The sequence below is a fragment of the Heterodontus francisci genome, chromosome 14 (genome assembly GCF_036365525.1).
Source record: "Heterodontus francisci isolate sHetFra1 chromosome 14, sHetFra1.hap1, whole genome shotgun sequence".
NCBI classification, from domain to species: domain Eukaryota; kingdom Metazoa; phylum Chordata; class Chondrichthyes; order Heterodontiformes; family Heterodontidae; genus Heterodontus; species Heterodontus francisci.
This window is the reverse complement of record NC_090384.1, coordinates 46,856,640-46,869,194: the sequence shown is the minus strand read 5'-3', so window position 1 is coordinate 46,869,194 and position 12,555 is coordinate 46,856,640. Positions and strand designations below refer to the sequence as shown.

Below are 12,555 nucleotides of genomic sequence, written 5' to 3'. Positions count from 1 at the left end.
TTAAAATAGAAAAAATTAGAGTCCTTGCAAATTTACAGTCCAATGTTGCTTGAAGTCCTCAAAGACGTCCGATGGGGAAAAAAGGTTCTTCAAAAGTAGAACAGTCCATCGTCTAATTCCAGCAGTATGTGATGCTTTCCTTCCAGTGATGGATTTTAACAATTAACAACTTGCAAACACTTTCAATAGAATCAATCTGACTTAAGAGTTTTTGAGGGATAAAAGATTGTCACAGTCTAACATCCCTTAATTTAAATTATCAGAGATCTCTGTTTTGGCTTGACTTTTTTAGAATTTTGAGAGATAATAATAATTAAACAGACTAAATTCTCCTCCTTCAGTTTAAATGGCTGAGAGCTCTTCTTTCAGGTGCTAACACTAGCTGTCTGTATGTGTTCTGTTAGAACAGACTGTCTTCAACTAAAAAGCCAGTTGAAAATTGAATTGTAACAAATGTGTCGCTTGATATTCAGTCCAAGTGGCTGTATCCAAGGTAACGAGAAAGCACCCTTTGAATCGTAGTCTCCGAATGGCTGTATCCAACGGCAACCAAAATGCATTTTCTCTAACTCCTGAGGCTTGCTGGTTCTTAAAGCAATACTGATCTTTTGCCAGCCTTAAAGACACACCACATATTCCCCAGAGAAAAAAAACTACAGGGCCATGACAAAGGTACTTGTGAAAAAGCTACATAGGTACATAGGTTGCCAAGACCCATGATTAAGGAATCCTCAGGTGTGAGTAAGAGTACTGCTAGAGTGTAACAAGCTAAAACTCTGTGCCGCGCATCTGTGCACCTGACAAGAACCACCCTATCCATTAGGGCATTGGTTTTCATGATTATAGGAAGCCGAAGGGACAGACACACCTGGAAGTGCCCAAGCTCCCTGAATTTGGTTCATTGGAGTATGTTCCTACAGAGACTGAGCATTCCTAATATGTTATACACTAGAGTCACACCTAACCCTCCAGGTCCAATTACTTACTGACCAAGGTCACTGATCAGCCATCAATGGATGTTCTTAGCTCAGTTCCTTAGATTATCAAGTCTGTTATAATGGATTGATAGGTTTCAGTCTCCCATTGCCAGTGCGCTATCTAGGAACCACTTCTACACCAAAGATACCCAGCTCCCACCCAAACATCCCAGAGGATATTCACTGATTGGCAATTAGATAAGCATCAAGTGCAGGTCTGAGCCCTCACTAGGCAGACAGCAAGTACCAGGAGCTCCTCAGAAGAGGCTTAGTGAGCAGCACAACTAGCTATAAATTGTATGAGTTCAATGCCACTACCTGCCTGAGCACATCATGGACACACACCATATTCCACTGAAGGCTCCACCAGATGGAGGTATTAAGCTGCTTGTCGTCTTTAAAACCCAATATTGGCAGGCACTAAATGCTGGATTTACAAATGTGTGCTTTCATACTCAGCTTCCAGAACAATCTTTCCAACAACAACAACTTGCATTCATATAGCACCTTTAACATAGTAAAACATCACAAAGGCACTTAAAATTCCAGACATTTACCGAGATGCAAGATGTTAGTGTTTTGGAATGTAACACTTTCCATTTCTGGCACCCCATGTCAGCTTCAAGTACTCCCAGGGCACGTACAGCATGAGTAGAGGCAGCGTAAATGTTCCAACAACAAATCATAATCCCAATCTCAGAAGAGTGCATCATGACAGCACTAAAGTGACTTTTTCTGTTGCCCATACCAACCATCCAATGGCCTGTCTAGGTAAGATGACTAATTTAGTGTTTTAGGGGTTGAATAGGGGAGAGGACGCAACTCTTTTAGGTAGGTTTTAAATGGCAGTACCATCCCAATGGGGCACATATGAGGCAAGTTAAGCTGCAGGAACATCCTGCTACAGCCACCTGGAAAACTCTGTTCAAGTAAAGGCATTTTCAGGCAACTGCATGCTGCTACATGAATTTTTAAAAACATTTTGTATTTTCTTTTCCAGTTTCCTCCCCACCTCTCCTAAGATAACTGACCCTTGTTGTGTACATTCCATGCACTGAGCACCCTCTGGTACCTTGCAGTAGTGTCATTCTTCACCCTTGTGCATAAACAGTGAATGCTGGCAGGCCATTTCAGCACAGACAACATCACAACTGAGCCATATCCTGTCCTTATCTAAAATCTATTCACACCTATCTTCCAGCAGGAATTGGGCCAATTTTTACTCCCTGCTTTCAAGATATTGCTACAGTCAAGTGAGGAGGGGTCGAAGGGCTTCCCTCTTTTCCCTCTCCTTGTTTGACAACAACAGATTTAATTCTTTCTTAAAGTGAATGTATTGGCCAGTTCAATAAGTGTTTGTTTACTTACTTGCTATGATCATAACAAAAACAAATCAGACAGGTTTTCTTCAGTTAACAAAGAAAGAGGTTAACTTTATTGTACCTAAACCGAACTATTAAAATAATAAACAACGTGCCAACTTTCACTCTCACACACACACTAGAGGTTTACACACATACAAATAGGCTACAGAGTGGGGAAGGGTAGATTGGTTGAATTAGAGTCCATAAAAATAAAAAAATAAAGATGCTGCCAGACCTGCTGAGTGTTTCCAGCATTTCTTGTTTTTATTTAAAACAAAAAGGTATGCAGTCTGTGAAGTTTGGCAATTCAGCTGGCATCTAGCTGAATTTGGTGGTCCTGAGGCTTTTAGTTTGAAGAGGTAGATGACTGGTTCAGTGGGTTTCATGGAGATAGTGATGCGGATGATTTCCTCCGATGGGGTTTCTGATTGTAGCCGGAGTATGCAAAGGTGATCGGTCAACAAGCAGGATTTGAAAGCTTTCAAGCTTGAAAGAAGAGAACAAGAGGGGCCCCCACTTAGGGTCTGCTCATGTCAGAGTCCAGTTGCTTCTTCTTTCTGTTGCAGAGAAAACACCAACTTAAAACCACAGATGGGGAGGGGCTTGTCACATGACAGTCACTCAGTGATTCAAACATAGCAGTTAGCAGTATTTCTCTGCTTGCTGAAAGAACAGATAGTTCCTTTAAACTTCCTAGGTCTTGGTTCTTGCCGGGATATGCACAGACAATTCGTCTCCATCCTCACAGTTCTTTGCAATGTAGGATACAGTATTGCAAACTAGGTGATTGTCTTAAATTGCCAGCAGTCATCCTTCTTTAAATATTCCTTTTAAATTTCTTCAAAAAAAATATAAATTCAGATCTCCCATCAATGGACCAAAGAAAATTATCATTCAACAAAACACATTGACATAACAATATTTAAACTGATTCTAGCACCTCACTACCATCCAGACTGAGATCAGTTAACTCAGCACAACTTGGCATCAAATCTCTAACTTAGGTCTGTACAGCTCACTACAACACTTCGGAGGGAAGGACATATTTTCTTGCCCCATTATACACATTTACCAACACAAAGCCATCAGTGAACATCCAGCAAAGTACCTTATCTGAGTCCTGAACCTGGCTGTGCTGCATTTCTCTCACTAGGTTCTGGTGGGAAAATGAAGGGGTGTTTACCAGACAGCAGAGAGAAGAGCTGAGCAAAGTCACCCTGCCCAGAATCATATGTGACAGCACCAGGATTCAGAGAATCCCAGTGGATGTTTTCTCACGGAACCAATATCCCAATGACTTTGTACTCTGTAACAGCTCTGCAATACCCTCACTCAATCTTGCTCCTTGGAGAGAGAAGGTCACAGGTACGTAGCCGTCATTTACCAATTCTAAAAGCAGGCATAGAGAGTGATTTAGATGAGGTGGAGAGGGAGGCTGGGATCTGGGAAGCACAAAGGCTAGCGAGAGAAGGCATAGGATGGAATTGGGGTGGAGTAGAGGGAAGGCTTGGAGGAGAGGTCAGGGTAGGGCACTGGGCCGGATGGAAGGGGAATAGGGAGTGAGACCAGGACAAGGGATGATGGAATGAGTTCTGATGTTTGCATTCCTGATGGTGAAAATTAATTCAACAGCCTGTTCTAACCTTAGCAACTAGTGCATCCATATCAGGAGACAGAGAAGTACACCCCGCCCGATTCTTTCACGGGATGTGGACGTCGTTGGCAAAGTCAGCATTTGTTGCCCAACCCTAATTGACCTCAAGAAGGTGGTGGTGAGTTGTCTTCCTGAGCCACTGCAGTCCATCTGGTGTGAGTGACCCACAGCGCTGTTAAGGAGAGAGTTGCCTCGGTCAATGCCAGGTGTTCTGTCCAGTTTTATTCATTTTCAACTTTTGAGTAGCGGTTTTGTACAACTGAATGGCCTGCTAGGCCATTTCAGAGGACAGTTAAGAGTCAACCACATAGTTGTGGGTCTGGAGTCACATGTAGACCAGGCAAGGTAGGGACAACAGATTTCGTTCCACAAAGAACTTCAGTGAACTAGATGGTTTTTTATGACAATTGATGGTCAACATTGCTGACTAGTTTTCAATTCTAGATTTTCATTAATTAATTGAATTTATTAATTAATTGTATTTAAATTCCACCAGCTGCCATGGTGGTATTTGAACCCATGTCCCCAGAGTATTAGCCTGTGTCTCTGGATTACTAGTCCAGTAACATTACCACTACGCCACCGTCTCCCCACATATCATGCCACTGGTAGCTGGGATCACCTAATGAAAGGTACAGAGTGGCAATGTTAAAGAAAGGCTTGCACTGGTGCTGCACTTCAGGACATCCAAAAATGCTGTATGGCCATTGAAGTACATTTGATGTGTAGTCACTGTTGTAAAGGGCAAGTGACAGCCAATTTGTACACAGCAAGCTCCCACAAGCAGGAATGTGATAATGACCAGGTAATCTGTATTACTGATGTTGGTTGGGCAGAAATAATGATAAAGATTTCGTGGGCTTCAGTGCACTTTGCCTGTTCGAAATCCCTCAAAAACTTTTCCGCTTCATTTTCTCTTTAGGTTTAGGGATTTGTGTAAGGACTGTTCAGAGTTGCTGCTGGAGTTGTGTAAGGAATGTTCAGGGTTTCTGCTGGACTTGTGTAAGGAGTGTTCAGGGTTTCTGCTGGAATTGTGTAAGGCATGTTCAGGGTTTCTGCTGGAGTGGTGTAAGGAATGCTCAGGGTTTCTGCTGGTCTTGTGTAAGGAATGCTCATGGTTTCTGCTGGAGTTGTGTAAGGAATGTTCAGGGTTTCTGCTGGACCTGTGTCAGGAGTGTTCAGGGTTTCTGCTGGACTTGTGTCAGGAGTGTTCAGGGGTTTCTGCTGGAGTTGTGTAAGGAGTGTTCACTATAAGAGGATACAAGTAACATCCCAGAATTAGCTGTAAGTCAGGAAATGGAAAGGACGGAAGAACTCAAGAAAATTACAATCACCAGGGAAGTGGTACTGAACAAATTGTTGGCGCTGCGGGCTGACAAGTCTCTGGGTCCTGATGGACTTCATCCTAGGGTGTTAAGCGAAGTGGCTAATGAGATAGTTGATGCGTTAGTTTTAATTTTCGAAAATTCCCTAGATTCGGGGAAGGTTCCATTAGATTGGAAAATAGCGAATGTAACTCTTTTATTCAAAAAGGGAGGGAGACAAAAAGCAGGAAACTACAGGCCAGTTAGCTTAACATCTGTCTTAGGGAAAATGTTAGAAGCTATAATTAAAGACATTATATCAGGGCACTTAGAAAAATTCAAGGTAATCAGGCAGAGTCAGCATGGTTTTGTGAAAAGGAAATCATGTTGAACCAATTTATTGGAGTTCTTTGAGGGAGTTACATGTGCTGTGGATAAAGGGGAACCGGTGGATGTATTGTACTTAGATTTCCAGAAGGCATTTGATAAGGTGCCACATCAAAGGTTATTGCAGAAAATAAAAGCTCATGGAGTAGAGGGTAACATTTTGGCATGGATAGGAGATTGGCTAAATAACAGGAAACAGAGAGTAGGCATAAATGGGTCATTTTCTGGTTGGCAAGATGTAACGAATGATGTGCCACAGGGATCTGTGCTGGGGCCTCAACTTTTTACAATTTATATAAATAACTTAGATGAAGGGACCAAAGGTATGGTTGCTAAATTTGCTGATGACACAAAGATAGGTAGGCAAGCAAGTTGCGAAGAGAGCAGAAGGGGGCTACAAGGGATAAGTGGGCAAAAAACTGGCAAATGGAGTATAATGTGGGAAAATGTGAAATTGTCCATTTTGGCAGGAAGAATAAAAAAGAAGCATATTATCTAAATGATGAGAGATTTTAGAGCTCTGAGATGCAGAGGGATCTGGGTGTCCTAGTACATGAATCGCAAAAGGTTAGTATGCGGGTACAGCATGTAATTAGGAATGCTAATAGAATGTTATCATTTATTGCAATGGGAATTGAATACAAACGTAGGGAGGTTATACTTTAGCTATACAGGGCATTGGTGAGACCACATCTGAAGTACTGTGTACAGTACTGGTTTCCTTACTTAAGGAAGGATATAAATGCATTGGAGGCTGTTCAGAGAAGGTTTACTAGACTAATACCTGGAATGGGTGGGCTAGGCTTGTATCCGCTGGAATTTAGAAGAGTAAGAGGCAACTTGATTGAAACATACAAGATCCTGAGGGGTCTTGACAGGGTGGATGTAGAAAGGATGCTTCCCCATTTGGGAGAATCTAGAACTCGGGGTCACTGTTTAAAAATAAGGGGTCACCCATTTAAGACAGAGATGAGAAATTTTTTCTCTCAGAGGGTCGTGAGTCTTTGGAATTCTCTTCCTCAAAAGGTAGTAGAAGCAGAGGCTTTGAATAGTTTTAAGGCAGAGATAGATTCTTGATAAGCAAGGAAGTGAAAGGTTATCAGGGGTCAGTGGAAATGTGGAGTAATCAGTTCAGCCATGAACTTATTGAATGGCGGAGCAGGCTCGAGGGGCCGAGTGGACTACTCCTGCTCCTAATTCGTATGTTCGTATATAACCCCCACCCAATATCACCCATGCCCGATATACTCTGGGCCCAATATATGCCCCCTGCTCAACGTTCCCCCCACCCGCTCCCCCGCTCGGCATACACGTCCCTCCCAATATATACCCCCGGCTCAATATGCACCTCCTGCTTGATATATGCCCCCACCCTGTATACACATCCCGCCCAACCTTTACCCCATCTTTACCCCATGCCCGATATTTCCCCCCACCCATTATATCCCTCCCCAATATACACATGTTCAGCATACCCCCCCACCCAACATACATGCCCCTCCCGATATATACCCCTTCCCAATATACCTTTCACACCTGACATATACCCGTGCATGATATTTACCCCACACGTTATACTGCTCGCCCTCTTATACTCCCCGCCCAATATACCCCACTCAGATATACCACCCTTCGTTTTACCCCTTCCTTTTCTACCCCCTGCCTGATATACCTCCTGCCCATTAAACTCTCCCGCCCAATAATCCACCCCAATTATATATGCTGCCCAATATATACCCCTCCCACTATACCCCCGCCTGATATTTAATACTGTTGACTTCAATATCCGTTGAGGTGTATAACACTTGGTCCATGCAATATCATCCATTTTGCAGTGCTGCCCAAACCAAATATCTACCCCTTTGACTCTTTCTGGAGGACGGTTCTATGGATTCTTGGTGCCTTTCCAGTATTTCACCCATGTGTGAGCTGTACAATGACTATCAATAGGATATTTTCCCTGAATGCATCACTGCAGAGTTCAATTCTCTCCTTACCTAAAATCCACGTGTGCACTTTTCAGGAGAAGAAATACAGCCTGATTTCTCCCACCCTGCCATCTGGAGAGTGTTGTGGCCAGTTAATGTGCCCCATCCTGGCTGAAATCAGCACACTCGGCACTGACCAGAGAGCTTTCTGTGCTGCACAATTCACACCAGCTGACCAATGAAGCTGCGATCGTTTTGTTGCAGTTATTCAAGCTCAACAAGAGTGAGCTGGCACAAAGAGAGAAGCTGAACTCTACGTTTTACAGATGACTGCTGGCACATTTGGTCACCCATATTTACAGATCCTGCAACATTCATTGTGCTTACCAACATGAGGCGTTTAAATAACTGGTCGCCTGGAGGAATTGATTTACCAGGTCAGCGGGTAGAAATCCCAATAACTTACACCTTGTGGTGCTCTGTTCCGATTCTGTTTACCCCAGAAGCCACAGGATACTGGATTGTTTGATAGCATTCCAGCAGCTTGTTAAAGTTATATCTTCCCATTTTCCACAGAAACTCCTTGTGGAGAAGTTCCCAAAGTGGAAAGGGCACACTTCCTCTTTTGTAAAACATCCATCCATTTTGAATGTCACGCCGGACTTATGCTTGTTGGGCCTTCATCTCTAACCTGCAACCCCTTGACTGGAGCGTGGAGTTCCGCAGCACCTACATGTCAAGGTACCTAGGGGTTTGCTGTCCTGCCCTCTTAGATTTGAGCACTCACACAGCAGAATTACAGATTATACTTATAAATGATTAGTGGGAATGCTAGATAACTGTCCACCTAATGATTTCTGGATTTGCTCTTCTCCCACTCAGAACTCAATCCTGAACAATCATTAGTATTTCAGATTCACAGCCTGGTGATGGTATGTCAGGCTCCAATGAACAGTGATTATCTATCATTAGAGAACTTTAAAAAAAAATGATTCAAACACCCAGATGAAGAACCAGGTCTCATTGTACAGAACACCACGAAGGTTGAAAAAAGTCGGAGGCAAATCAGGAGATGGTGATTAGGTAACAGCAAGCTTGGTTTTTATAAAAGCCTGTAGATTTTAGGAGGAAGGGAAGACAAGGAGTAGTAAGAAATTCTGAGATCCTGAGTAAGAATGAGTTTAAAGCACAAAATGATGCAATTTGTGTTATTTCAACATTGAGGATAGTGGGAAGAGGAAATGTGTACAACGGGAAACAGATCAGAAGGAACGAGATTCACAGAATCATTACAGAAGGAGGCCATTCAGCCCATTGTGAGGAAAGTTTACAGGAGCGCTGAAAAAAGGAGTATAAATAAAATTGAGGTAAGAAAGATTGTGATGAAGATACAGATTTTGTAGCCTAGAAGTGAGCGATGGATCAATGACAGGCCTTTTCTTGCATCCTGTGCAGGAGTATGAGAGAGGCATTAGAAGAGACTCCCAGATATGGGACCGGCGTCCTTATAGAACAGACTTGGCCTTTATAAAGAGTTAAGAGATAATGTGGGGAAAGAAAATATTTAACACAAAAGAGAAAACAAAGCTTCTGAGACAGCTGTACCAATGGAGGAGATGTAGGAACACTCAAGCTAAGTAGTACTTATCCTGTTTGCATCCCACTCCGACCAGAGTAAAGTGAATACTTAAACACAAAGTGGTTTTAATCACCAGTGCAATGTGGAAGTGAATGTGTTTAGATTCACAGTCATCCTGTAACATCAATTCTTACAGAGAATATTTCCACCAGCTGAGATGAGAGATTTCAGTATTCAGGAATGGAACATGAGTATCAGTGACAAACACTCCCGGGTTAAATCAAGTATGGGTTAGGCACACAGTACAGCTTACTTTACACTGCTCCATCAAGTATATTTTAAACAATATGGATTGCTGATTATATAATTGCTTAGGGCAACAACAAATTAGCTGAACTATAATGGAAGCTGTATCATCACAGGCATACATTCACAGATTGGGTTAGAGCTCCTTCTGTACTATGACTGATAGATATTGAACCATAATTGCTTTATTATCAGGTGCTAATTCATAGCATTCCTTCTATACCACCATTGATGGCTATTGACTTGTAGAATGTCTGCTACATCATCACTGATAGGTACTGAATTCTTCCTGTATCATCACTTAGTTACTGTCCACAAATGTTTCATTATAACAGATTTTAAAAACAAATCTTTCACATAGATAACGTCACAAAGAGTCCAAGCCTTCTCATCACAACGGTTGTTCTTGTCTGCGGCTGTGTTTTCAGCATCATGCTTGCAATCACCTGTTTCCAAAGGTAGGTCTCTATTAAAACTCTATTTATCCATCAGCATCAACATTGTCGGTTGGACAGCAGACACAGACACAACTCCTCTCTTCAAAGTTGAAAGTATTCGGCTGGTATTAATTTTGTGGGTACTTCCACCCTCCCCAGATTTCCAAATAGACTTAATGGGTTGAACTTTCCCAGCTGTTTGGAGACGGGCTGGGAGGTGTGAGGGCTGGCAATATGGCGGGGGGGACAGCATCAGGAGGGGAGCCAGCAACGGGAGCCTCAGTGGCAGAGCCAGCGACGGGAGCCTCAGTGGCAGAGCCTCCCATTGGACAGCCAATGGAGGAAATTAATTGCCCAATTAAGGACCATCTCCCGCCCCTGCCAGCATTTTACCAGCATCGGGAGGGGCTGCCACCACGTGGAGAGTCTGCCAAGTAAATCCAGCAATTTCCCAGGGAGGGACACTTATTGGGAGTTCCATGACCCAAGGTGGGCAGTTAGTCTGTCTAGTGGTCCTGCTAATCATTTTATAATATGTTCTGTAATTATGTTGTGTGAGTTGTCAGATCCAAGAGGGCAAGACAGCAAACCCCTAGGTACCTTGGCATGTAGGTGCTGTGAAACTCCATGCTCTGGTCAAGGGGTTGAAGGTTAGAGATAAAGCTGGCAATGGCTGCCCCCATGCCAAGGCAATGCCGGCAGAACCCCCTGCCTCCCCACACCCCCCGCCAACCCACCCCAATAATTGCCAGGGCCTGTGTGCCTGGCCACAGCTTCCCCAAAACAACTCACCTGTCTCACCTTGGCATTGAGGCATCCTCTCCTTCATGCTGCAGCCTCGGCAGTGGCCATCACCAGTGAAGGCGCTGCTGAGTCTGCTAAGCTGTCTGCTCTCTAATTGGGCCAGCAGCTCTGCGGGGGCAGAGTGGGCCCCACATCCTCAATTGGACGGCAGCTCCAGTGGTGGCCTGTTAATTGGCCAACGCCGGCAAAATGCACCCCCCAGTCCCACTGCCCACCAGAGTGGGGTCCGCTACCGCTTTCGGCCCCAGAAGTGGTACTTGATCCTCTTCCACAAAAGTCATCCCAATGGCACAGTTCTAAAGAGTTTGCAGGAATAGACGGACCTAGGGGTTCATGCGCATAGATCTTTGAAGGTGGTAGCACATATTAAGAGAGTAGTTAGCAAAGCATATGGAATCTTTCGTACAAGAGCGGAAAAGTTATGCTGAACCTTTATAAAGCTCTTGTTAGGCCACAACTAGAGTATTGCATCCAATTCTGGTCACCACACTTTAGGAAGGATGTGAGGATCCTTGAGAGGAGATTTACCAGAATGGTTCCAGGGATGAGGGATTTTAGCTGCAAGGTTAGGTTGGAGACGCTGGGCTTGTTCCCCTTGGAGCAAAGGAGGATGGGGGGAGATTTTATAGAGGTGTACAAGATTATGAGAGGTTTAGTTAAGGTAGACAAAGAAAAACTGTTCCCATTAGCTGATGATACAAGGACTCGGGGACACAGATTTAAGGTTTTGGCAAGAGATGCAGGGGGGACGTGAGGAAGAACTTTTTTACACAGCGAGTGGTGATGACCTGGAACTCGCTGCCTACAAAGGTGGTAGAAGGAGGATAATTAATGTTTTCAAAAGGAAATTGAAAGGGCACTTGAGGGAAATATACTGAGATGGCTATGGGGATAAAGTGGGACTCATGATGGGACCTGAATTCATTGGTACTATCATCCTCTAATACCTTGCCCAAGCTTTCATTCTACAAAACTGAGCATACACAATGTGTCTACTGACTATTTACTGTAGAGGTCAGCAAAGACAAGAGTGATCCTTTCCTCATCTGACATTCACACACATGCAATCCTCAGTGCCTATTGTTAAATAGTTAGCAGAAATGGAACTCTTGGGTGATTTTCTTTTATTCCATCGCTAGCTTGGAGACGCTGAGGCCAATTCTTGAATCATTACTAAACACCCTGGCTGAAATGAGCCAAATCAATGCAGACCATGAATGTGCCAAAAGGAAAATATTTTATTCTGTAGTTTATATTTCCTTTCTTTGTACTATGTTAATCAACTTAAAAAATAATTTATTTTAAAAAAGACACTGCTTACAAAACTGCTCTTTGCTGGAAAAATGAAATTTTTCTAGCTTTGTAAGGAACAGATCGAAAATAAATCAGTCAAGATAATTCCAGCACAGGTGCAATGGGCCAAATGGCCTCCTTCTGTGCTGTATGTGTGATTCTATGATAATACTATTGATTACTAATAGACATAGCGGGCTGAATTTTACCAGCTCTCTGACGCTGGTCGTGGGTGGGGGGTGCGGGGGGGTGGGTGGGGGGGAGTGCCCAGAAAATCCTTCCAGGAGAGGCCCGCCTCGACTCCCAACACCGAGAAGGCCTCGCCGCATTTTATCAATACCGGTGAGGCCTCGGTGCGGCCCCCGACCCACCCCCCCCCCCACACCCCACCCCCAACCCACCCCCACCCCCACCCCCCACACACGGTGGCAACGCCTTCATTTGCATAATAAAATTAATGCAAATAAATGTTAATTAACTTACCTGGACCGGGTGGCCGTGCCATTCCAATATTCTGGCCAA

General features: G+C 43.7%; 1 protein-coding gene across 1 annotated transcript in view; it reads left to right on the top strand.

Moving 5' to 3' along the window:
* LOC137377295 (myeloperoxidase-like) overlaps positions 1-12,555 on the top strand; it is a 167,879-nt gene that overhangs the window by 151,027 nt on the left and 4,297 nt on the right. Inside the window, exons 13-15 of the mRNA XM_068046856.1 lie at positions 3,495-3,706; positions 8,191-8,355; positions 9,861-9,957. Coding sequence (XP_067902957.1) covers positions 3,495-3,706; positions 8,191-8,355; positions 9,861-9,957 — 474 coding nt within the window. The remainder of the gene's footprint in view (positions 1-3,494; positions 3,707-8,190; positions 8,356-9,860; positions 9,958-12,555) is intronic.